Source organism: Camelus dromedarius, chromosome 16 (assembly GCF_036321535.1).
Source record: "Camelus dromedarius isolate mCamDro1 chromosome 16, mCamDro1.pat, whole genome shotgun sequence".
Taxonomy (NCBI): domain Eukaryota; kingdom Metazoa; phylum Chordata; class Mammalia; order Artiodactyla; family Camelidae; genus Camelus; species Camelus dromedarius.
Genome location: NC_087451.1, coordinates 24,815,569 through 24,841,569, shown reverse-complemented (window position 1 = coordinate 24,841,569; position 26,001 = coordinate 24,815,569). Strand labels below are relative to the sequence as shown.

General features: G+C 52.3%; 2 protein-coding genes across 23 annotated transcripts in view; one reads left to right on the top strand and one right to left on the bottom strand.

The window, feature by feature from the left end:
- The window catches only part of TTC19 (tetratricopeptide repeat domain 19), a 37,463-nt gene extending 14,973 nt beyond the window's left edge, over nt 1-22,490 (top strand). The window contains exons 8-13 of one of the 5 annotated variants that reach the window (XM_064495314.1): nt 6,572-6,726; nt 8,129-8,291; nt 8,786-10,504; nt 11,687-11,837; nt 12,633-12,742; nt 15,382-22,490. In XM_064495314.1, the coding sequence (XP_064351384.1) occupies nt 6,572-6,726; nt 8,129-8,291; nt 8,786-8,919 (452 nt within the window). In that variant the 3' untranslated portion in view covers nt 8,920-10,504; nt 11,687-11,837; nt 12,633-12,742; nt 15,382-22,490. Of the gene's footprint in view, nt 1-6,571; nt 6,727-8,128; nt 8,292-8,785; nt 11,838-12,632; nt 12,743-15,381 lie in introns of all 5 variants that reach the window. The other 4 variants (XM_064495313.1, XM_064495312.1, XM_064495311.1 and 1 more) reach the window with 4 other exon arrangements.
- Nucleotides 11,904-26,001, bottom strand: part of NCOR1 (nuclear receptor corepressor 1) — a 134,293-nt gene continuing 120,195 nt past the window's right edge. For 16 of the 18 annotated variants that reach the window (XM_064495290.1, XM_064495289.1, XM_064495300.1 and 13 more), the window contains 9 exons: nt 24,063-24,194; nt 23,550-23,704; nt 23,177-23,400; nt 21,129-21,275; nt 19,484-19,626; nt 15,923-15,976; nt 15,419-15,640; nt 13,437-13,613; nt 11,904-12,931 (listed from right to left, as the gene is read on the bottom strand). In XM_064495290.1, coding sequence (XP_064351360.1) covers nt 12,744-12,931; nt 13,437-13,613; nt 15,419-15,640; nt 15,923-15,976; nt 19,484-19,626; nt 21,129-21,275; nt 23,177-23,400; nt 23,550-23,704; nt 24,063-24,194 — 1,442 coding nt within the window. In that variant the 3' untranslated portion in view covers nt 11,904-12,743. Of the gene's footprint in view, nt 12,932-13,436; nt 13,614-15,418; nt 15,641-15,922; nt 15,977-19,483; nt 19,627-21,128; nt 21,276-23,176; nt 23,401-23,549; nt 23,705-24,062; nt 24,195-26,001 lie in introns of those variants that run through there. The other 2 variants (XM_064495296.1, XM_064495306.1) reach the window with 2 other exon arrangements.

Here is a 26,001-nt window from a genome sequence, read left to right as displayed (position 1 = left end):
CTGTTTTACTGTATGTGCTTCAGATGATGATTTTTTTTCCCCTAAATTTAAGCCCCTCCTCGATATAACTCCTAATTCTGAATTTGGTTTTGGTCTTTATGGTTCTTATGCCGATTTATTGTGTGTGTATCAGTAAACAGCTGGACTGACATAGTTTCCAGCTTCCCATGAGTTTCGGTGTCATACTTTACAGCTGTCTCTGCAGTGCATTTTCACTCATGATGTTGTTGAGGTTTATCCTTGTTGACACGTAAAGCATCAGTTTTTTTGTTTTTGTTTTTGTTTTGTTTTGTTTTGTTTTTAGCACAAGGGCCCTTTTTGCCTGCCAAGCTTCTGGGTTGCATCTGTCCAGAAGGGGTGACGTCCTCTAATGAGTGCCCTGGGTGGACTTGCTGGGAAGCAGCGATTCCCACTGGTAGTGTTCCGCTGCGTGCATGCACTCCTCCTGCCGCTGGACGAGGACGGAGGTTCTGCGTGTTCTGCGGTGGAAACAGTGCCTTTTGAACATTCCTGGACCTGTGTCTCAGCACACGTGCGGGCTGTGCCCTGGGGGTGGGCCTAGGAGGGGGTTGCTGGGTGCGGATCCGAGGGGTTACCAGGTTGCTTGTCAGCGTGCTTCTGCCAGCTTACGTTCTCACTGTGTCAGCGTTCTTGTTGCTCTGTATCTTTGTTGTTACTGGACTTAAATTTTTGGCCGGTCTGGTGGGTGGGAAATGGAACATCATTACGGCTTCAGTGTGTGTTCCTCTGATTTCTAGTGAGATACAGAACGTCTTCTCATGTATTTATTGGCCATTCAGATTTCCTGTTCTGAAAATTGTCTCTTTATATCCTTTGCCTTTTTTTTTAATCTCCCCTGCCAAGAAGGGGGAAATTAGGTTTACTTTTATATTTTTAGAGGAGGTGCCGGAGATTGAACCCAGGACCTTGTATATGCCAAGCTTGTGGTCTGTTACTTGAGTTATATCCGCCCCCCACCTTTGCTTTGTTTTCTGTATGTTGGTCTTTTTGTTAATGATTCGTGAGAGCTCTTAATGTATCCGAGCACCGTATATTTTGTTGGCTGTATTGTTTCTTTGTGGCCTCGCTTTTCACTGCGGGGCATTTGACAGACGTTGAATGATTAATTCCATTGAATGTAATAGAATCTTTTGATATTTTATAGTTTGTACTTTCTGCATCTTGTTTAATAAAATCCTTTAATACTCTCCAGTAGAAAGACAGTCTTTTCTGAGTATTTGGCTTTTTCATTCAGTCTTCAGTTACCTGGAGTTTATTTTTAATGCGGTGTGCGGTGGTGGTAGGACTGCTCCTCGAGCCCAGGTGTCAGCGCGGGCCCGTCCCCCGCCATCCTTTCCTCGCTGGTTTGCGATGCCGTCTCTGTTGAGCTGGCAGAAGTCCATGGAGCACCGTGCTGTTGCTTCTGCAATTAAAATTAACTTTTGCTTTCATCTTGTTTTCTTCACATGTGGTTGAGTGCCTTTGTGTTTCTCATTTTCTTTATTTTTGTATGTCCACTCCTTCAGCCAGGAAGTACTGACTGAGCGGCTGTCACACACCAGGCTCATGACCAGGCAGATCACAGCTGTGATGAAACACGGTCGCTGCCTCGCGCAGCTCCGTTTCTAGTGGAGGAAAAACACAGTAAACACGATCCACTCAGTTATCATCTGTCCATAGATGATTCGGGGCTGTGCAGAGGGTTTACGAGGAAATACGTGTATAGGGGATGTACTGGGCACCGCGGTATTTTACCGAGGGGTCGGGAGAGGCCCAGCTGGGGAGAAGCCTGAAGAACAGGAGGGAGCAGGCCGCGCGGCCAGCTCTGAGGGGAGGCGCTCACGGGCAGAGCGGGGCCAGCGCCCGGCCCCGCTTAGCGTGCAGTCTGGGGTTGCTCTGCTGTCAGAGGTTCCTGAGGGCAAGGCCCTCTTGTCGTCTGCTGGGTCTCGTTTCGGATGCATCCTCACGCTTAGTAATTTGGGGTTGTAAATTCACTTTCCGTAGGGTTTTAGGAATGAGTTCCTAGCAGAGTTTTCTTTGTTCCACATCCGGTCCAAGCCTAACTGGACCGTGTAAATGTAGGCCTCAAACTGCACGTGGCGCAGGCCTGTGAGACGGATTTCCATGCAGTCATTTCCCCCCCAGCTCCTGGCTTGGCCATCAAGGCTTCACGTGCAGCCAGTGGTGATCACCCTGGCTTTATGCTGGGGCTTTAGATCTGTCCTCTGTTCCCACTTGTGGGTCAGAGATCACTCCCCCTGCCCCCGCCCCCGCCCCCAGCCAGACTGCACTGCCGCAGGGTCAGCTGCGCTTTCCACTTTGGGTTTAGCTGACGCCAGATTTCGGCCCTTGGGACCGCCGTCTCCTGGGACCTCAGCTGTGCATGTGAAAGGATGTTCTGATTTATCTAACATTGGAAGCAGAAGGGTTTTCAGACTATCAGTCATACAATTGGAACCAGAAGCTCCTTCCATTAATACCAGTACTGGTCTCAGGGAAGGCTGATGGGGTAACCGGTTAGCTAGTGGGATTCCTCTTAGCAGAAATTCTGGGGTGTTCCTGGAACATGGGTGGCAAATGCCTTTGGTCTGAAGACCCTGTGGGCTTTCCTAGATGATTATTGGTGCTGGGAGGGTGAGCTAGATGCTTGTGCTCGAGTTTTCCTAAGTTAGAGATGTGCTTTCTCTTATTGATGGAGAATCCCTTTCTCTGGTTTGTAAGTGCCTGTCATGGTTCCAGTGCCTTACCAGAGTCCATTTATTTATTTACTTACTTACTTACTTACTTACTTACTTGTGTTTGTAATTGAGGTGTAATCAGTTTACAGTGTTGTGTCAATTTCTGGTGTAGAGCACGATTCTTCAGTCATACATGAACATACATATATTCATTTTCATGTTTTTCACCGTAAGCTACTGCAAGATATTGAATGTATTTCCCTGTGCTATACAGTATAAACTTGTTTATTTTATATATACCAGTCAGTATCTGCAAATTCAAACTCCCAGTTTATCCCTTCCCACCCCTCCTCCTTCCTGGCAACCACAAGTCTGTATTGTATGTCTGTGAGTCTGTTTCTGTTCTCTGTATAAGTTCATTTGTCTTTTTTTTTTTTTTTTTTTAAGACTCCACATATGAGTGATCTCTTACGGTATTTTTCTTTTTCTTTCTGGCTTACCTCACTTAGAATGACATTCTCCAGGGCCATCCATGTTGCTGCAAATGGCATTATTTTATCATTTTTAATGGCTGAGTAGTATTCCACTGTATAAATATACCACAACTTCTTTATCCAGCCATCTGTTGATGGACATTTAGGCTGTTTCCATGTCTTGGCTGTTGTAAATAGTGCTGCCATGAACATTGGGGTGCCGGTGTCCGTTCCAATTTGAGTTTTCATCTCTTCTAGTATACGGGGAGTGGGATTGCTGGGTCATATGGTAAGTCTACTCCTAGTCTTTTGAGGAACCTCCATACTGTTTTCCACAGTGGCTGCACTAAACTGCGTTCCCATCAGCAGTGTAGGAGGGCTCCCTACCAGATTCCTTTTAGTCCGTGTTCATGCAGCCTGTCTGATACACTGACGCAGCAAGCACACCGGCCATTCGTGGTGCTCCTGGAATCAGGGCTGCTCGGTCATCTCCTTAGCACATCCGAGAGTTCCGTTTGCTGATGTTTTTAGTGAAAACTTCTGTAATGAACCTTGTTTCATAGACTGATTTTAAGTAGCTCATCCTTTTCTCTTCGAAATAATTTGTGAAAAAGAATTATTCATAATTAAAGCTCGAAGAAGTAAGTGTGCCCTCCCCCCCTTCAGATTCAGATAGCGCCTGAGGGGAAGCTCTGTTCGAACAGCCCCAGTTTAGTTCTCAGCTGGTTTTGGCTGATTGTTCTTGTCTAATTTCTAGCAGTTTTTATATGAATACTTAAGGAACCATGTTTTGTTGCTTGTTAGAGAAGGAACTCTTTGGGGAACTTTATTAAAGATACGTGTGGACCTTTCTTTCCACTTGTTGGAGTGCTGAAGGTTTTGTTGTGGAATCTACTTCTCCCTTGGTCCTGTTTTTAGAGAAGTATATTAAAAATATTTCCATTTTTCATGTTACTGTGATTAGAATGTGCTGTGAATTTAAAACGTATTTTCTTGTTAACGGTGAAAAAATATTGCAGCTGTAATTTTACCTCATTAATTATTCGTTCTAAGACTTAGCCTCACCATCCTTCTATTCTAGTTAATTTCCATTAGTGATAGCAGGGGTGAGAATTTTCCACCAGAATTACTTGTCAATTGATTCTTGTACTTTTGAATTACAGTATTAAATATATTTTCTAATTGTAAAATGTAAAAAGAGTGTACTTTTTTAAAATGTAGAAACATTTAAAGAGAATACAAGTTCCAGAAACACAGGTCGGCCGTCTTTTTTGAAACTTACGGCTTCCATGATTGGAAAGATTATTTTATACATTGTTTTGTGATATTTTTGCTATATGGTAAACGTTTTTGTCTTTAAATGTTCTCAGAACATGGATTTTAGTGGCTGGGATTTTAAATCTGTTACAGATTACCTTCTTGGACGTTTTTTGTCCTTGAAGAGACAGCTCCGTCTCCTTGTTAACTGGGTGTGTCTTCATTGCATCATCTCACGGCAGTGTGCATCCTAAACCGCTGCTTGATGCGGCGTCTTCACATGTGGTGTTTATTTGGTGCAATCTTACGTTTTGCTTTTTTATATTGGTTATATTTATCCATAATTTTTATTTACATTTTTTGAAAATAGATTTGTAAGGTGATCTGTTGGAAACCACTCCTCATTTGATTTTAAGAAAATGGTTATGATTTACTTTGTTTACATAACTAGGCCAAAGTAAGCCTTAAGGCCTTTGGGTCTGTGCTTGAAGAAGAGTTGGGTGTGGGCCTTTTTCACCATCTGTTGTCATGTCAGTAGACGTTTCCATTTGCCCTGCTTTGTTTATTAGACTGTGACTTTGGTAACTGGTCACACTGCTGTCCTCTGGTGACATGGTCTTTAAGTTCTGTGTGCTATTTGTAAGTCTTCTGGAATTTTGACGGTGTGGAAAGAAAGGGATTTGATATGAATGACACGAGTGACACGCTGGTGCCTGAGCCCGTCTGAACGCCTTCACTCGGGCGGCTGATAGTTTTGTCACTTGGTTATCTGAGGAAGCCTTTTTTCAAGTCCTTTATGAAACATTGACCTGGGCTGCTGGCAGATCCCTTTGATCTGCTGTCACCCTTTCCACGTTGTGGGTGTCGTCCCTGCAGGGGCTTGCGGGTGCAGCTTGCTGATACTGGCTTCTGGGTCTCTTCCTCGAGTTCTTCCGTGGCAGGAGGTGTTTCAAGTTTGTTCTGCTTCAGACGTTGTGTGGTCAGTCGTGTAAGGTGTTGAGAGGTGTGACATTGTTGCAGCCTTTATTACTACTCTTCAAAAAAGTGGATTAACTGTTCTTTAGGTGTGGCTTGTGACTTTCCACTTTAGGGTTAAGTGTTCTCTGGTTTCTTTCTGCGTTGCCTTTTCTGCATTGTAAACCTTTTTCATCATCCCTGGACTTTGTCCTTAACTATTCGTCTTTGAGTTTGTCACCTGTTTCTGGTAAATATTATTAGTTTCAAACTAAAAATAATTCTACGTTTTAATCTGCATGTAGGTGCAGTCTTAAAATGTAGGGAAAAGTTGGTGATTTAATTGTATGTTGCAAAATTGTAACAAAATTTATAAGAAATACATATTTTGTTATTCACATGAGCTGAACATATTTCTCACATGTATGTCTGTCCACAGTTCCTGCCTCCCAGCTCCTCAAACCCTTGGGATTTTTTTAAGAGTTGAGCGTGATAAAGGCCTTTTTGTTAGGTTAACGAGGTGGCCTGGAAAGCACCTAAGGATGGGGGCTGGTTGCCAGCGGACTGTGATTTAATCAGTCGTGCCTTTGTAATGAGGCCTTGAAAAAACCCAGGGTTGTACTGGGGAGCTGCTGGGCCGGGGGCGTGTGGAGGTGCGGGGGCCCCGGGCCTCCCTCCTGTCTGGCTCTTCCTGAGTCATGGCCTTTAGTGACTGGTCATCTGGTAACCTGCGAGCTGGTCTAGCAAATTAATTAAACCTGAGAGAGCGGGTCGTAGGACCTCCTGATCTGTAACCAGTCGATCAGAAGCACAGCTAACGGCCTGGCCCTGCGGGATGGTGTCTGTAGTTGGGGGGGTGGGGGGTGCAGCCCTGGAGGGCTGAGCCCTTAGCCTGTGGAACCTCTGGGCGGGCAGTGTCGGAATTTAGCTGAGTTCTTGGATGCCTTGCTGGTGCTGACTGCCCACTGGTATAGAAGCACCCGCTTCCCAGCACACACAGTTGGGTCTCGAACCAGCTCAGACGTCAGCCCGCCCGTCACCTCTGACAACGAGGCTGAGGGCAGGAGTGAGTGGCGGGAGGTGGCAGGCAGTGTGGGCCCTGTGCTGCTCAGTCACATGTGGGCTTGGCAACTGGGGGTGGCCGGGTGGGGCGGCCAGTCCTCCCTGTCGCACTTGTTACGTCCCAGCAGTGCTCTGTGTCCTCCTTAGTGGAAGAGAAGGCCGACACCCAGCTCCTCCTCGGCATGTGCTTAGACGCCTGCGCGCGCTACCTGCTGCTCTCCGAGCGGCCGTCGCGGGCACAGAGGATGTACGAGAGAGCCCTGCAGATTTCTGAAGAAATCCTAGGAGAAAGACACCCGCAGGTAAGGGAGGGGAACAGGAGGGCTGGGAAACAAAGGTTTCAGAAGTTGGGGGGTTGAGCTGGGAAGAGGTGAGCCGCAGCGGCCCCGGTGCATCAGCTCCTCGGCCGTCCGCTCCTGTCTGACCCCCTCCCCGCAGCTGCTTTCACAAAGAGTCTGAGGCCGCGGGTCAGCCGCTGGGTCTGCCCGGTGTGTTTCATGTGAGGATTGGTTTGCACAGCACAGTACTTTGGAAAACCGGATCTTTTGAAGATCTTGTGAGAACAGGGTGACATTTGAAGATCCTCACCTCCTGAGCCCCACAGGCAAAGTGCGGGGGGAGGCAGGAGAGAGGAGGCGACTGTGTGAAGCAAAATGAAAAGCATCCTGTGGGAGCTCAGCACAGCATGCAGCGTGCACTGCACTGAGGTCGTCTCTCTGTGTCTCTCCTCTATCAGATTAAGTTCTTAGAAGTGAGGAATGGATTTTGTGAAACCTCGGTGCGCCCGACACAGGCCACACACCCTGTAACTGGACTGAGCACGTCCCGGGGCTGGTGCACGGGGCAGGTCACTGGGCTACGAGTTATCTTCAAGAAGGGGATTCAGCGTGAGACTCCATAAAGGAATAATAGCATTGAGAAAGACAGCAGATACAGAATCCAAATCCCCAAGGCCTAGAACCCGGGCCTAAGGCATGGCTTCCGAGGAGGGGAGTCAGGCCTGCTGGGCTCAGTGCCAGAACTGTAACATTCCGTGGGAATCTTCCTAAAAGCAGTGATGTACTTCTTCTGGGTGAGCCTCAGGGTCACCACGGGAACGCCGTCACCGGCAGGCTCTGGAGGCGGCTCCGAGGGCCTGGCCTGAGTGCGGCGGGGCTGTGCTCTGCAGCTCCTTGCTGCTGCCTTCCGCCTGGGGCTTCTGCTTTGACAGCTGGGCTAGTCAGCAGTACTCACCCTGCTCCCTAGTCTGCAGGTTTGTCGCGTGGCAGAGGGTGGAGCTGATGCATCCACTGTGCAGTGTGAGGACCACGTCGCTGGTGGAGGCCGGCGTCCCTCCCTCAGCTTCTGTGGGATGCTCAGAGGGATGAAATCTTCCGTGTCTGTTCAGTTTGTCAGACTCCAAGTTAACGTTAGATCTGTGTAGGTGTTTTTTGTTTTTTTTTTTAATTTTTTTATTGATCTATAATCATTTTACAATGCTGTGTCAAATTCCAGTGTAGAGCACAATTTTTCAGTCATACATGAATATATATATATTCATTGTCACATTTTTTTCTCTGTGAGCTCCCATAAGATCTTGTGTGTATTTCCCTGTGCTATACGGTATAATCTTGTTCATCTGTTCTACAATTTTGAAATCCCGTCTATCCCTTCGTGTAGGTGTTTTTTAAAGAAGCAGCTGTCTGGTTTTCTTCTTTTGTCTAGACCATTGTGCTGATGAGTGACCTGGCGACCACCCTGGATGCGCAGGGCCGCTTTGACGAGGCCTGTGTTCACGCACAGAGGGCGTCGGATCTGGCGAGGCAGATGGAGCATCCTGAGCTTCATGTGCTGCTCAGTAATCTGGCTGCAGTCCTCATGCACAGAGGTGGGGGGCAAGGGCGTGGGCCCCATGGCTTTAGGGCGGGTGTCGCTGGATATGGAGACCTGGGAAGTGGCGTCCAGGGAGCGCAGGGGGCCGTGAGGACGGCACAGCCCGGGGCGCGTCTGTAGTCCCGTGCTAGCCTGTGAAACACCAAGGTCACGGACATTCAGCAGCAGTCGTTAGCGCCTGAGTTCTGTATGCTTTACACAGCGCGCTCAGGAGGCTGGTGTGATGGGCTGTGCCGGGCTGCTCAGGGCCTCGCCTGTGCTCGGAAACCTGGAGTGACGGTCTCTCCTCCACGTGCCACCGTCTGGGAGGTCCCGGCTGGTGGGGTTGCAGCTGCCCCAAGCCAGCCTGTCGGGTGGGACAGGCGAGGCCGCAGAGGCCTCCCGCGGGGAACTGGGTCTGCGCTGCCACCCGGGCTCTCTCTGGAGTCTCTCAGGATCACTTTGAAAACATGCAGCTTCTCCTCCCCCCTCGTCTCCGGGTGATTTCAGAACAATACGCACAAGCAAGAGAGCTCTACCAGGAAGCCCTGAAGCGAGCAGAGCTGCGGAGAGATGAGCTTTCCGCCCAGCACATCAGGGAGGAGCTGGCCGAGCTGGCGAGGAAGAGCAGGCGTCTGCCGTAGTCTCCGCAGGCCCCAGGCCGCCCCCGTGGTAACAGCTGGGACTCCAGGCTCCGGGCGCCCAGATCAGCGGCTTCAGTCCTTGGTCCTTGACACTCAGGTTCCCTCAGCGTGGTCCTGGGGAGGACGAGCTGTGCGCACTGCTACTCTTGTTTTTTAGAGAAAACTTTGACCCCCAACTGGTTTTGCTTCTAAGGGTGGGTGTCAGTTGGTGCTTGCAGTTGGGGCCCGCGGTTGGTGGGGTGCTGGCCCGCCTGACTGCAGGCGAAGGGGGCGGGTCAGCCAGGCATCTCGCTGGAGGTTCAGTCCATTGATTGGCTGCCATCTCTTCTCTGACGTTATCAATACCTGGCAGACCAGCGCTCCCTGCCTCGTGCCCAGGGGGACTATGGTGAGTTACCTTGTCTTCTAGTCTGTCTCGTGAAGCCCAGGGTGGGGTTTGATGCAGAAAGGAGGGCAGATGGTATCTTGGCTTGCTGCCAGAGTGAGGTTTTAAAGTGGGAATTAGCACTTGAAAGTGTAGCGCCTGTTTGATTTTATAAATGAGTCAGCCATCGGTTTCTGTGAAGGTCTGGGTATATACAACCGTGAGATGAGAGCCTCCTGCTGCCCGTCTCTGAGCACCCGCTTCTCCACCCCTCGGCCACATGCCGTCTTCGGAGTGTGCTGCCCGGGCTGCACCCCAAACCTCTGTCTCAGACTGGAGCCCTCGGGCTGTGAGCCCCACCCCCCACCCATAATCCCGACACGCGGTCCCCTGACCTGGGCCAGGCCCTGGCTGTCTGGGTTCAGGTCTCAGTGTCCTCCTGTGTGAAGGAAGGAGCAGGTGTGATCCTCTCTCGGCCGTGGGGGGTGGATCTGGCTGACGGCCTGAAGTAGACAGGCTGCTGTGCGGAGAGGCCTTTAGCCCACTGCCTCAGAGGATGTGCGGTGTAGAAACGCAGGTGCATAGACGTCTTCACCCCAGTAGGTTTGTGGCCCCCCTGGGTACCACGAAGGGGCGCTGTTACTGCTTGGATGCCGGTGGGGGTGTGAGTGGGAGGGAGAAGCTGGTATTCCTGGTTCCTGTGTACATACTGGAAGAATCTTTTTATAATAAACTGGAGACTCCACAGCCATACTGGACGTATTCCATCTTTGAGTTTTTCATGAAAAATAAGTAAAAATAAAATACAGGGATTAGATTAAAACCAGTCTCTTACATTTTGCAGATGTAGTTTCTTCCCGCTTTGCCTGACCCAGCTAAGTCCTTCACTCGAGTCTAGGAGAGAAGCTGTAGCTCAGACTGAGTTTCAGGAGAGCCCAGTCTTAATTTATTGGTGATTTAAAAAAATTGTCAACTACTCACCTTCTGCGTTGAGGATGTTTTTTGCCGTTTTGCAACTGTAGGAGTTACTGAGAGTGAGGTGTTTTTTTTTCACTCCAGGTTTTATTGAATTTTTGGCTCACGGTCCCAGGGCTGGAAGAACTGTAGGTGTTTTCAGAAAGACAGCTGCTGCGCGTGGCGCTCGCTGCACTGCTGTACGGGCAGCAGGACGAGGACTGACCCTGTACTGACTGGTCTGAATTCAGAGGTGGATTGTGAAAAGTAGTGTACATTTTTGAACTATTTCACTAGAGCTTTCAGGGCGTAAATGTTTTAAGATAGGATCCCCCAGCATACCAAAGCTCAGGCATTATGAATCTTCTCATAAACGTGCGCTGGAAATTGGCTGTCAGGACGCTTCTGTGCACGGTGTGGGGAAGACGTTAACTTAGTTCCGGGCGCTAAAAAAAAAGACCCACTGGTGAGGCTGTAGCTTCAGGACACAGCCTGCAGAGTCACGCCCCAGGTCACAGCTGACCTAGCCAGGCCCTCGTCGCGCTCGGCGCCGTGCAGGGCGTTTCGGGCCTCCACGACCAGATGGCCTGCTCCCCAGATGCACCAGGTGAGCGTTCTGTTCTGCCGTCGTCCGCAACTGAAACGTGACAGTGGATTTCTCTCCCCCTTCTGGGATCTCCTCTGGGTGACAGCAGTGAAGGCAGACATACTGATGATGAGGGGTGAGTAGCTCACAGCTGCTCCCTTTCCCTTTGGGGTCCTCGAGTGGAGCTGCTCAGGGGGCATGACTGTGACACTAGTCATAGAAAAACAGCATCTCTTTGGGACAGCTGACAATGTAAATTATTAAAATCTGTAACAGTACCAGTATCTAAAATAAATTCAACAGAAAACTTAAGTTACTGTTTTTAGTTCACATTAAAACGTTATGTGTGTGTATATGTATTTGTCATACCAGCTTTCCAGGTGGCAGGCTTCTGGTGGCTGCACCTGATCTGAAGCTTACTTTGAGGACCTTGAGCACAGGAGAGTGCAGCAGAGTGACAGGAGCGAGGGGCCTGCGCGTGAAACGGGTGTGGGCTTACGGCCCTGTCTTAGGTGCTCATTTAGCTACGTGGGCAAAGTCCTGAGCCTGCATCCTCACCTGCAAACCGGGACGAGGGGTCTCCTCACGCCAGAGGCGGTGCTGTGTTGGTGGAGGCTTGCGTGCACTTGTTTAAAAGCTTAAGGGTCTGTAAAGTGCCCTGGAGACCTCCACCCCTGCAAAGCAGGAGCATCCGTACGCTACAGGAGGAGGCTCCAATGCTGTGCCTAAGTTGTATGGAAAAAATTTAAATTCAGTAAGCAGTTACTAATGAAGGGTGACTGATCCTCTAATACTGTAATTAGTTTAAAATTCATTGTTTTAAACTATTTGAAAACATTTGACAAGAAACTCTTGCCCACAAGGAATCAACATGAGAGTGAACGCTGGCTGGCGCCGTGGCGGGGAAGGACCAGGAGCCCGCAGGACACGCACAAAGCCGACCTACGACACCGAGACTCTAGGCGGACTGCAGTCTTCCAGCTCCACTGATACTGTACGCCCAACTGGAGAAAAGTAAGTTTTTCCTTTGTGATCTGAGACACCGCAAGCCTTAAATCACAAATAATCTACCGTAGCTACTGACAGGGCAGTCAGGTTTATTTTGAAACAGAAGCTTTGTTGGGCTGCATCAGATGCAGGAGAAAAAGAATACGGGGTGTGGTTAATTACCAGTGTGCATCACAGTGAGGTAAGCCTTTAAAACGTTAAAAACTGAACTATAACATACCCATGCAGTACTGTTTTTTCAGTGCTACTAATTTAAAAAAATTAAAGCCTGCACTGTAAATTTACAATATGGCAGAATTTTGTTTCTCCTTTTGACCCTAATGTTAATGTACAGATTTTAAGACAGGGTCTGTGTTAAAAATCTAAACATTTCCACAAGATTTTAAACATCGCTGGGAATCTTGAGTTTAGAGGAAACAGAATCGGGTAAAAGTACAATGCCCGTGACAGCCAGCAGCTTGTGGCTGGGCTGCGTGAGGTTGTTGAGAAGGCAAGGTCATTAAAAAGACAGTCGAGAAGGTTTAAAAAATCACCTCCAAAGGTGATGCGCTGATTGGAACGTAAGTACACAGACGCTGCGGCAAGGGGAGACACTGCAAAAAGGTCCTCTATTTACAGAAGAGTGATTTAGACACGGTTTTCTTTACAAACAGACGTAGGAACAGGAGTTGTCTGCTTTTTAAAAACTCTACATTTCAACCAACCACTATTATAATCCACTGAAATGCCTGCGTCAGGGCAGCTTCCCCCACATTTGACTCCAAATACATTTCCATTCTGCCCTCTTCACCCGTGGTCCAGGCTCTCCTGACACGTCTCTGGGCACGAGTCCTAGGAGGGCAGGCTTCCGACCCGCAGCGTGAGAGGAGCCGGCCAGGAACTCGAGCTCCCTCCCCGACGCCAGCCCGCAGGTCAGTCGTCGCTGTCGGACAGCGTCTCGTACTGCGCGGAGAGCAGCGGGGCGGGCTCACGCTCCCAGACGCGGCTCTGCTGGTGCGGCGCGGCGGGGCTGGCGGCGGCGGGCGCGCAGGCCAGGGGCGCGGGCGGCGTGCTGCTGAGCATGCGCATGGTCAGCGGGTTGTAGGGGAACTGCGTGGAGCCTGCGGAGGGAGAGGCGGGCGTCAGGGGCCCGGGCTGAGCGCAGCGCCCAGGGGCCGGATCACCAGTAAGCAAGTGGCTATGGGGGGGGGGGGGTGGCACCAGGTCCAGAACCAGGCATCTCTCTGCAGAATCTTTAATAAGAGAGTCTGGTAACACCAAGAACTCCTTCGCTCTTCAAAAAAAATGCTGTACACGATCTCGGGCCAGGTTCCCAGGAGTTCAGCAGGTCCCGGGCAGACTCAGGGGAGCAGGCACCTAACGACAGCGCTGCTGCCCGCACAGGGTTCTGGATTGCATCATCGCCCCCAGAAAGCCGCCTGCAGCCTCAGAAGCCCCTAAAGGCGGGGAGCATGCCACTCCATGAACTGTCTAGTCATTCCTTCCCTGAGGGGTTTGAGATCTTTTCAGGAAAGTGGAACCTATTATGATACTGTAATGGAAACAGCTTTCTGGACAGAGCTGCTGATCTCAGAAGCGCCCGCCGCCTCTAGCAGAGCGCCTTACCTGTGGAGGAGGGCCTGTCCTCCCAGGCCCACCCCGGCGTCTGCCTGTGGTAATCCCCTTCTGAGTGCACAGAGGACACGGACGAGGGCCGCTCAGTTCCTAAGTAGCCTTGCCCAGGGATGGGAGACTTAGATTTCCTGCTGTTTGACTTGCTGATCAGCTTTGGTTTGCAAACTCCTAAAAGTGAAAGAAATGGTTAATTATTGATACATAGTAATTGCTCTCAACTTTCAAACTTACCAAAAATGCTGATGGTTATATAGCTAATGCTGAGTGAAACAGGCGGAACGGAAACAGTACCAAGTACCATCCTCACAGTCTCCTTCCCCAGCAATTTAGAGAGAAGCGGGTAGGAGCTAACACACCACCCCAAGGAAACAGTATTTAAAGGGAAAGTAACTGCAGAATGGAAGCCCCTGCCTGGCTCTGCTTGGTAAATCCTGGCGGCCCTTGGGCTTCTCCAGGCTGTTGAGCTGGTAACCTGATCAGTAATTCGCAGGGGTGGGAAGCCCAGACTGGGCTCCAGGGCGTAACGTTAGAGACCTCAGGAGAGATTAGAGCCCGGGTCACAGAAAAAGGGACAGAAGGCAACTTCTACCCTCTGACTACCTGGACAGAGGAGGAATGCAACCCCTGGAGGGTGAAGAGAGCAGCACAGAGAACGGGGGCAGGTGCTTCACACGCTGGAGGCAAAGCTCAGAACACACAAAGCCAGGTCAGAAAAGAAGTTAACAGGTAACCAAAAAGAACTGAGAAAAAGGCGTAGGAAACAAAATACAGCAAGGATCAGGACAGATATGCCAAAAAGGGAATTATTAGGGCAAAGGGAAAACCTGACAGTAGAGCACCAGAAAGAGGTCACAGTGACTCAGAAAGGAACTGACGTGCGGGGACAAAGACTTCAGCAAAAAGGTAATTGTGTTTCTGAAGCGGAGGCCCCAAAATCAGAGTTAAGAGGACGTCTGGTAGGACATCTCCCTGAGCGCAGTGTCAGCGCCCGCCTGTGACAGGGAACCTGGTGTCTCAGGATATGGGCAGAGCCTTCTAGTGAGAAAAGCCAGGTGTGAGAACCCTACCACAAAGAAATGCCGTAAGATTACACAAACAGCTGTGATCGTGTAAGTCACCTGTACTGTCACTGTAACACACACACACGCCTAAAAGCAGTAAAAATCAGTGGAAGAGAATGGCTCACTTTTTAGACCAGGAAGTAAATTCATACTGTCCTAAAATCCATACATATAGGTAACAAGCCTCTAGTCTCTCTAAATCTTGTTGGGAGGGTGTGGCTCAACGGTAGAGCACGAGGTCCTGGTTCAATCCCCAGCACCTCCATTCCCCTCCCCCACAAAAAAACTTTTTTAAAAAGGGGAATGCTTTAATATTTTTAACCTCAGTGAGATCTTTTGTATCACTGACCATAACAGGAAATAATGAAATGTATCTGACCTCTATAGATAATTAACAGATTGCAGTTCTCAAAAGATTAAGAAAAGATTACATATAAAGCTTAGAGTCATGGTGGTGTGGCCTGCTTTTAATAGGGTACATAAAACGACCTCATTCCAACAAGCTGTCTGTTCATATAAGCAGTAACCCCAGCGTTCTAGAGGATCTGACCCGAAGGGTGTTTTTCCTTTTTTCTATGGCTTAAAAATCCTTTTATACTGAGCTTGTCATTTTTACTACAGTAGTTGCCACTTTCACTCAGAAGCCAAATAGGAAGTTGCACTTGTACATGTGTGCATACAGGTAAGGACTAGATGCAAACAAAAGAACTGGTGTGCTGGGGGGTGACGTTCTGGGTAAGAATTTTCATCCCTTTTAATTTCACATAACTAACGTGTCTGACTCCAGTTATTGAAACCTTCCATGACTCTGAGCACATAAATGACATCGCTCAGTGATACCTCAGAGCTTGGGCTATAAATTGGCTTTTTCTTAGGAGACAGGGCAGAAGAGCATGAAAACGAAGACTTCACCTGAGTGAGGTGACAGGTCCCCTTCCTCCCTCCGGGCCTCACCACCGGTCACAACCGGGGTGCTGGCCCCACCAGGCACGATGCCCACGGGCTGGGACATGACGACCCCGTGATCCTCAACTTTGTCGTCAAAGCTCCCCATGAGCGCCTTCCGGATGATGTCCTCCAGCCCGAGGTTGCTGGCGGGGTCCGCAAAGGAGTGGCCCCGGGAGCTCACCGCGCCTGCAAGAGACCAGCCGGCCTGTTCCCAAGGGCGGCTCGGGGAAACTTAATCTCTCTCTGCTGATCAGTCTCCCACCTGTGTCTCTTCCCCTCAGCTCCCTGGTGTCCACACTGTGCTTCAGTGGTTTTCATTCTGTTGGTTCGTTTACCTTTTCAACAAGTATTTTACCTCCGTTCACTTTTCACTGCTAGTGACGGAGCAGGTTCCCCCCCCCCCCCCCCGCCAGTGCTCACTTCCTGTTTGTCGGACTGACTCCTGGCAGGCAGTGTCTTGAATCTTACCTGAGGTGGTGACTGCGGGCAGATTAAAGATCTCGGTTCCTGGCTGAGCAGCTGCTGTATTTAAACAAACATTCACGTTAACTAAGATGTAATAATCACATACATCGAAAGAGATAGTCTCAAAAAAAAACTTACAATAAAATTAACCTCATTTTCCACCATCTCAACTTTATTTTTCACCCGTTAAGTGAAGATAGAGTTTTTTTTTTTAAGGGAAATCAACTAATAAAAAATCACATGAGGTAGGGAAATCAGAACGGGAGTGATCCAGCCTTGGAGGGAAAGGAGCTTTGTGGTGCTGGAGAAACACCTAGGAACAAGCTGCCCTCAGAAGAGGGTCCCAGGAGGACCCTGGGAATATCCTGACTTGTGATGAGAACAGGCAGAGAGAGGCCTCTGAACAGCACAAAAACGACCACGGGTCCCTGAAAACTGTTCTCATGTTCCTGGGAGGAGACAGTCTGCCTGCTGGTTCCTTTCATTCCTGCTAACTGTGCCATGTGTAACCTGGGAGCTACCGATAAAGCACTGTGCCAGGGACAGGAGGACCTGGGGGACACAACCAGTGTCCCCAGCTTGATGCTGCGAGCTGGAATGAGAAAGAATACGGGAAGGAAGTGGTGGCTAAGCGGACGGTGACCAGAGCAGAGCACGCAGCTGGGGGGAGGCCCCGGGAGAGAGGCTCTGCCCTGGAGGATGGCGTCCGTGAAGACGGCCAGGGCCGGGCGCAGAAGCAGACTCTCTGGCAGGGAAGGCCGCCAGGAGGCTCAGGAAGAACCACGCGGTGGGGACCACGGTACACGCTCCTGGAAACGCGGTAAAGAAACAACCTGAACCAGCCTTGCCGTCACCACCAAATCGGGTGGGATAGGATTCACTCACTTCACAAATACTGAGTGACAATTAGAATAAAATCACCTTACTGATCAAAAATGGTCAGATGAAGGCAATTTCCCACAGCGCAGCTGGCGACGAAACTAGGGCACTGTGAACGCCCCGGCTCCCTACGTTCCCGCAGGGCTGCGACCCCCGCCCTGAGCAAGCCCTCCAGGTGACCGCCGCGCCGCGTATGGAGGTCCCAGGGCCCTCGGTTCAAAGCAGATGGCAGCCGTGGGGGAGAACGTGGGTTCACTCGGCGGAGGGAAGACGGGGGTTCAGAGGTTCTGGGGCTGCTGGGAAGGGGCGGTAGGAGGCGGAGGTGCCACCCGGGAGCAAGCCCAGGGACAGGGCTCCCGAGGGGCGGAGGGACCGCCAACGGAGCCACCCGCGGTCGACAGCGAGGAAGCTGTGTGCACAGCCAGGGCAAGCGCTCGTTTCTAGACTTTTAAGGAGCCAGTAAGACACTGAGGAAGAAACAAGGCCTGCGAAGGTCTCTAGGCAGAGCTTGGCAGAAAAAGCTGAACTCCAGACAGAAGTCTGGGAGTCTCCAGCACACACGCTGAGCCCCAGAGTGGAGGAGACAACAGGGAAAACGGACGTCCCAGAAAAGAGCCAGGGAGGCAGGACTGAGCTGCTCAGGAGACAGAACAGCCACAGAAGTGCGGGGGGGGGGGGGGGAGACAGGAGAAAGCAGGGCCTGGAGGGTGAGGAGAGTTTCTGTAAGAGGGACAGGGTTCACAGCCGCGGGGATGGCGCGAATGGAGATGGAGGCGCTGAGAGAAGCTGCCGAGGGCCTAGATCCCCAGGTCTGCTTCCTGGGGGGAGCCCAGCATGCCTGGGGCCCCACGAGCCGCTGGTCCCTCAATACCGTTCCTTAAGTGTCCTTTTCCACAATCAGAGTTCTTGTAATTAAAAAAATCCCGGATGAAACAAGTTTTGTTAGCACTTACGAAGGCATTAATAAGGTTTACCTCTGTTAGTCAGACCCTTGTTTCATTCTACACTTTCAGAGAGTAGGGGACCCAACACAGCACCTGCTCAGGAATGACTGAGCCGATGGAAGACCGAGCTGCCTAAAGACAATGGAGAACGTTAGGCGAGAGGAGAAAACTGTACAAGCGGCTGCTTCAGGTCATACGTGGCACTTTTCTCGTCAAGGAGGATTTTTTACGGCGAGACAGACCAGAGGGCGTGTACGCCCCGCACAAAAGTGAGACCTTAACAACCCCGTGCGCCTCGATGCTTCCTCCCTGGGTTCAGAGAGAATCTCAGTGTCACCACGTGTCTGTTGGTGAAACCGAGAAGCTGCTGGTAACAGATGAAACCACTGAACACGAGACAGAAAAAAGTCCCGGTAATGTTTTTAAAAAGAAGAAGAAAGGGTCTGCAAGCCTGATGGCAGCTCAGAGCGCGCTGGTGTTTAAAAGGAGCATCCAGCAGCCGAGAGCTGGGATGGGGACACTGACACGTGACACTGGGCTCCTCCTTTTCCCCTGGGTCCTTCAGCCTTCGTGTGTCACCACGTGTCACAGATCCAAACACACATCCACACGGCGTTTTATAGCTGGCAGACTTAGGAGTCCTTTCTGCTGCAGAAGCAAGCAGACTGTGGGACACCCAGGTCCCTGCAGGGCATCCCGCAAAGCCTCTGGCTCCCGGACAGACCGCAGGAAGCCTGGGTGACGGGGGCGGGGAGGCAGGGGAGAGCGAGCTGAAAACAGCACAAGGAAGGGTCCAGGGAGCGCGTGCAAGTCCAGCCTCGGGAAGGGCGTGGTGCCGGAGCCCCTGGCTGTGCCCCAGCGCCGACAGCAGGACCCGGAAGGCGCGGGCTGCGCAGCTGGAAGCCCTGCGTCGGAAGCCCCACCCCACGACCCACTAGGTGAGTGACTGGCAGCTGCTGTCCTCAAACCGCCGCTCCAAGTCTCTGTTTCCTCATCAGCAACAGAGGTATGCGGGTCATTGTGAGGCTAAACCTTCCGTCCAGACTTAGAACGGTGCCTGGTGCGGGGCCAGGGCCACAGATATGACTGCCCATGCCAGTCTGCCCTGGACGGCGGGCTGAGATCCAGAGAGACCCCGACAGGGTGGGGGCACCAGCGAGCACAGGCCGCCCTGGCCCTCGCCCGGAGGGGCCCACGGGAGAGCCGACACCCGGTGCTCGGGCTGCCAGAAAACCCTGCTGCGGCCTTGGACTCCCTCGCCGCGATGAGTTTGGGATAGATCATACCGCGCTACTCAGAGAGGCTACGCCAAATAAAACGACTTCAGTGGAGAACAAGTGGGGGTAGGGGTGCCCAGAAGCAGGCCACCTGATGAACGGCTGGTGGGTGGGGGTTTGTAGAGAGAGGCAGGCTCGAAAGGCACGCCTGGTCTTCAGGGAGCCAAGAAAGCCCGCCAGACGGACGAAGACCAGTGCGTGAACACTGCGGAGAGCCGGCCCAGCCCCACAGAGGAAGACGGTCCCGCCGAGCCAGCACTCACTCGGGGACAAGACGGGCAGCTCCGGAAGGCTGCGAGGGCTCGGCCTACCGGGAAGTCCCGTGTGCCGGGGACGTCGGGGCAGGAACTCTGCGGCCAGACGCCGAGAAGAGCCTTCAAACCGGGAGACCGCCTGGGAGGCAGCCCGGGGACAGCACCACTAATGCGTGTTTACGGGCGGCTCACGAAAGAAGTCCCACTTACCCATATCAGAGTCACCTCCACCAGAGGAGTTCAACTTACGAAAAATCTCCTGCTTCTTTGATTTAACCATGGGTGACGTGTTTTCAAGCTTGGTGAAGAATGAAGGCAAATAGCTGATACTCCCCGGGGAGCGGGAATCGTTCCTGTCGGAACAGGAATGCGCGTCACCACCATGCTGTCTGGCCAGCGCTCGCGACAGTCCCCGAGCGGCCGGGACCGCGACCCCATCCCATCCGCAGCTTATGTCTGCGCTCACAGAGCTAAGGAGCAGCGTGTGACTGTAAGCCAGTCAGCGCGTCACGCAGAAGGACACGGCCAGACACTCTGGCAGCCAAGGTGGACCCTCCCAGGCGGGGGGGCGGTTCCCCAACAGAGAAGCAGCGAGCAGCGTGGGGAGGGGCCGGGGGGGCTCGGGCAGCTCCCCGGGCCCTCGCAGCCCGCGCCACAGCGTGAACGCTGGCTTTTTACGGTTGCTGCGTTAAGGGGGAGCTATTTCACTAACAGCGTTACTTTGACTAATAGCACAACTGTTTGCTACTTGCCTATGAAGAAGCAAAGCACTCACACCTACGCCATCAACAGTCAGCCCTGAACAGAGTGGCTGCCACGTAGAAATAAAACTGCCTATTGGTCAGAATCGTTTCAGGCCACCTGCCCAATGAGCTGAGTTTCATGTCAAGGGTTTCATATTTCATTGGTACCTTCCGACACTAACATACTTGAAAAAACAAGTTTTCGCTAACGGCTCAAGACCACCCAGGGTCCAGCCAGAGCCAGACGGTAACGGAGAGCAGAGGGAAGGGCGCTCACAGCCGAACCTGGCCACGCGGACTCGTGCGTCGTGCAAACACGAAGACACAGCCCGCATCCCAGACAGACAGAGGAGGCGGCAGGAATGTAAGGCACGGTCCCCGTTCTCAGAAAGCTCACAAACTTGGGGGAACCCTGTAAATGTGTAATTACATTTAACGTCATCCCCTTTCCAAAACTGGTTTCTTCCTCGTTTCACTGCAGGCACCAATACCTATTTGGTTGCCTATGAATCGAACAGTAAGTGAACCACTCTCCACAAGCTGCAGGAGACACACCAACTGCCTCAAGGAGGGAGACAGACCTTGGCCTAAAGCCGGACTCTCCCTCCCGCTGCCTCCGATCACAGCGGGGCCTGGAGTCACCCCCGAGCAGCAGTGGCGGTGCAGGAAGTGGGGTGAGTGGGCCTGGCCACACCCGGACACAGTGCTTGACTCCACGGAGGTGTGGGCAGAGCACTAGGCAGCGGGCCGGGCAGGGGCCAAATCAAAGGTGTCTAAACCAAGCGGGACAAAGCCTGGTTCCCAGGGCAAGCAGCTTCAGGGCCAGAAACCGGTAGGAGAAAGCATGTGAGGCAGCCCGGCCGCAGCGCCCACTCGCCGCGCAGAGCCGCTCAGGTGCCGGTTCAGCAACCACACGGACGAAGGTTTTAAAGAAAAAAAAAAGATCTAGGACTTGATTTCAAGAAGAATGGTGAACAGTTACTTCCTATAACCTACGTAAATAGGGTATGTTACAGGTTTTTCATTAAAATCCACAGCAATAGATCACTAGGGAAACAGACAAAATGAGCCTCCTGATCCACGACGTCAGCACGGGAAAGCGGGGCGCTCACCTCTGCTCGGCGGGCTCAGGCCCCCGCGGGGCCAGCAGCAGCACTCCCTCCTGCTTCTCGTGCACGGCCGGGCCCTGCGGCGGGGAGATGGGCTCGTAGGGATCCGAAGAGATGTGACTCCTCTCTGGGGACTTCCCAGGCCTGAGGCTGGAACACAGAAAACATGAGACCGCGTCCCTAGGGCCCCCCACGGCCAACCCCAAACAGAAACCAATTAACTCATCACTTAGTCGGCCACGTGTATCGGAGCAAAGCCACCTCAGACACTCCCCAGCCCCTGGTATCAAAAAAAAGGCCTGTTGCTGTGGCTTTGTCCACGCCTGCCTGCAGACTCGGGAGTCGCATGGCAAACGCTGCCAGGGACAGGCCCAGCCCACAGAAGGTGGCCAGCCCTCCCCTGGGCCACCTACTCCAGGAAGCCCTCGAGGGTTTTCCTGCTGATTTTGAGCGAGGACCGACCCAGGTATTTCCCCAGTAAGTTAGGAGATAAAGGACCTGAGGACCAAACGGAAACCTGTCAGGTGTCAGGTGACCTGCTTTTATTACTATCACAGTTCAGTATAACTACACATACTATGTGTCATTTGCTCCCCAGTAAGCCCCATCCAGTTCTCAGGGGGCCATTTTTCCTTTAGTTCTTTGGTGGTTCCCGCAAACTGACCTGAATAATCCATCTCACACCTTTCTTGATTTCTCGAACTTGAAGCCAGACCGTCAGTTCCCTCCGTGGACGAGGGAAACTGCCTGCCTTCTCCATGTTGTTGCGTGCTTTATTTTAACCTCTCGTTTGTCCACACGGCATCCTCAGCCATTTTCATGGGATTTCTGTTCTAGAACTCTAGGAAAGTGCCTCTGTGTTTTGTTCACAGATTGAAAAGTCAGTTGATGGTGTCTGAACACCACTATTGATTGTGTGAACATTTTAAACTATAAAACCAGGTAATATGACTAAAACCAGTGAAAGCAATGTAGCATTCCTCACTGAGATGCACAGGTGCGGCGGTGCAGAAACTACAAGTGAAAAAGTCCGACGGACTTTCTTTGCATCAGTGCCATCGGTCGCTCAGAACCTCCGGCCTGTGCTTCGACGGCTCGGCCGCACAGCCAGCTCTCTCTCCGCCTCCGGTAACTGGGCTCTTTGTTTTTGCTGGTAAAAGACAATGTGTTTTCATCTCATCCTTAAGATCATCCAGCTTCCTGAAATTATGATGGCCGAGATTCGCTTCAAAATAATCCAGTTTGAGGGTGGGGCGAAGGGGCTACAAAGAAACAGAACTGGCCCCGAGCTGATGAGACCGGGCTGCAGCCGGGCTCTGGTGTGTTTGCAAAATCCCACAATAAAGTTTTATGTTTTCTCCCTCAGATGAGCACCATTCGGCTTCTTAAACTCACTGTTCTTACTTCTTTATGTTCTTTGCTAACTGAGGGGCCGGTACGAGGCTGGAGAACCACCTCAGCTGCAAACGCCCCTTCCCGTGCTCTGAGTTAACGGCTTCACTGCCTGGTGCCTCCATCCACCGCGACCTCCACGTATTCACCAGTCTCTGACCTGCTGGTCCCCTATCTTGTTCTCAGCACTGTTTGCATTTTAGGAATGTCTGTGCTGCTCTGTCAGTTAACCCATGCCAACAGTCAGGCTACCACCCTCAACAACCCTGCATTCAGCTTTTAAAAACCCAAGCACGGAGCACGAGGAAAGAGGATACACGCTTCCCCAGGCGGCCCTGCCGCACAAGGCCTGCTTCCTCTCTCCTGGCCTCGCTTTCGTGATTTAGTATCAGGTTCCTAAACATGCCAACGTTTTTATGATTCCCAAGAACCACACAAAGTGTCCCTATGCCACCACCAAACGCCAGTCTCCAAAACCGTCTCTGCAAACTCACAACAGGGGGGCGGTCAGGTTTTCCATGCGTTCTAGGACATGGCACCAGCTGCCCAGACCGTGGACATCCCACGAAATGTGCAAAGGAAAACCCTCACTGACACCGTCCAGGGAGGAGTGGTAAAGAAACTCAGGTATAAGAAACGGCTTGAAATACAGACCATACCTGCCCCTCGACTTGTCCACGAGGTTCTCTGGAGAGACCCGTGAACCTGGTCTTTGATGGTGAGCAGACTGGGACTGGGATTCCGGGCTGTAACGGTTTGACGCTTTAGTCCTCACAGGTGTCGACACCAGTGCAGACGGTGAGTTCTGGAATGTGGAGGTGGGGGGCTGCTGGGGAGGCTGCGAGGAAACTTGATTTCTAGCAAAATCTTGTGTGATAATTTGCTGTGAATAAGAAAAGAAGGAAATGGTTAAATCCACCGAGTAGCTGCAGAAAAAGTACACCATACAAAGTCTGGACATCCCTGTTGTGACTGCGTGATACGTGCCTTCTGCACGACCCGAAACAGAGACAAGCGCGGGGAGACACTCACGCAGATGTGGTCGGCGAGTGTGATGAGTCGGTGTGTCCGGGGCACCTGCCCCACCCCCTCGGCCTGGGAAGACGGGGGCGGCTGCTGCGGGGACGGCGATCCCTGCTGCGGGCGGTAGTGGTGTGATGGTCCTTCGTACTGTCTGGTGGCCTCGCCTAACGCAGGACAGACAGACAAGACATCTTACTCCAGGAGGGCCCTGCCTCCTGCTCATCAGCAAAGATTAAACATAATTCATCTCTTAATTCTGAGGAAAAAATATGTATTCACTGACAAAAACCAGAAGGCTAACACAGAATAAAGTGTGAGAGAACGGGCGTGCACACACAACCCCTGTCTGCTGCTTGCTGCACCACTGAAACACACACAGACATAATCAACAGTGGTTTAAAGCCAGTTTCCATTTCTGCAGTTTTAAACGTTTCTGGACTCATACAAGTTTCCTCTCAAACAAAGCAGCGATTTCCATACACGGTCTGGACACACAGCGAGGGCGGAGGCGGGGACACCCACCTTCCGGCTGGCTGGCCCTCCCCCGCTCGGGCGGGCAGCCCGGCAGCCCCTCGGGCGGCGGCGGCGCGGGGGAGCTGGCCGGGCTTATCACCTCGATGGCGTCGCTCGGGGCTTCATACCGGTGAGAAGGCACTTTAAGAGAAGAAAGAATCTTATTTTAAAACTAATTCTATGAAAAGCTTTAAAAGTCTGAGCTCTTCAAACCTATCTGCTTCTCTTCATTTCTTATTCCGAGAAGCGTCCGGTGGCACCTGGGGTGGAGGACAACAGACAGCTCAGGGAATGTGTCGGGGGCCGGCCAGCGCCACCTCGGGGCTCCTGCGCTGGGCGCCGGGGCGCGCGGAGCGAATGCACTTCCCTGGGCTCTGAGACCTTTAGGTGAGGCGGAATAGAAACAGGTTTGCAACGTTCTCCTGGGAGCTGGAAAAGAAAAGCACCAGGAAACACTCCTCAAAAGAGGCCAAACACCCAGGAGCGTAGGTCAACAGTCTGTTGTCTCCAGTCACTTCAGCCCTGTGCGCTTCAGCCCTGTGCGCAGCCAGCTCCTCCTCAGCGCGGGGACTTGGAAGCTGCGGGTGAAGTAACATCACGTAACGATGCTCTCAGAGCACCAAGGACTGCAGACAGAGCTCCCCGAGCCAGTCAGTGCCTGGCACGCTGTGAGGAGAAGCACGAGTGGGGGGCGGTGTGAAGGGGGGCAGGCTGACCGATGGGCCGGCCCAAGGAGACTGAGGGTCCGCGGTGGGCGTCCCGGCCGCCTCTCAGTCCCGCCGCGGCCTCAGGGCGGAGACGGGAGAGGCAGGTGCGGCCTCCTGCTCAGGAGTCCTGTGACGTCCGAGTGTTCCCCGCAGCACAGGGACACTGGCCAGGCAGCGGGTGCGACCAGTGGACGCTCCCATGCACAAGGCAGGCATGAACCCTGCCAGCGCCCGCCGCCCGCCCTCCGATAGCCAGCAGAACAGCCCTCTCTCCTCCCGCCCTCGGGTCTCCCGGGAGCTGCAGCCGCCTGGGTCTAGTCCTGACAGCCGGGCTGGGGACTGTCTTCGGTGAACAAGCACTTCACGCTCCTCGGTGAACGGTGCTCCCCGCTGCCCGTGCACCAACCCCGAGCTCATCCACAGAGGGCCTGGCTCCAGTGCACCCTCAGGGGATGCGGGGAGGGGAGGCCCTGGAGAGAAAAACGGGGAGCCACAGTGGGTCCCGGGGAGAGCCGGGGGCTTCCCACAGGAACCAACTCAGGGATGCAGGAGAAGCGCGCTCAGAAAGCGAGCAGCTGGAGGGCAGGCGGGCTCTGCTCTCCCACCTACCGCGACGCCAGCGGAAGGGCAGTGCCGCCCGGCGATGGGGCTTCAGTGGGCTGGGGCGGGGGTCCCGTGTGGCTGGGACCACCGACCAGGAGGCCTGTCCATGTGACTGTGCGGCTTCCTCCTCCAGCCATTTTCTGCACGGACAACACCTATTTTGCCGATTCTCATCACCCCAGGCTAAAGGACATTTTCCACTGACACAGCAGGCCACCAGAAGCCTCAGCAGTGGGCATCTACCCACACAGACACCCTCAGGCGCAGAAGCAGACAGGGCCACGCATCTCACGTGGGCGCACAGAAACCATTTTTCTCTTTGTCTCCGACTCAGTTCCATTAGCTGAACCCGGGGAGACGCCTAGGTGCAGCTAAGTCACTCCAGGTGCTGATAGGTGCTTGTTTACGTATCTGCCTGTAGCTTCAAGAATGCGATACAGAATAGGTCAAAATAAGTTTAAAGTAACTTTTCTAGCATTTTACTGTAGATCTGTGAACTCTTACACTTCAAGGTAGACGTCAAATGACTAACCAGACTTGATCAAAATCCAGCTGCCAGAACGGCGCAACGTGAACACCGATTACCGATGATAGTGATCGCCAACGAGGCGGGGTCACTTTTAGAAATTCTCTATCTT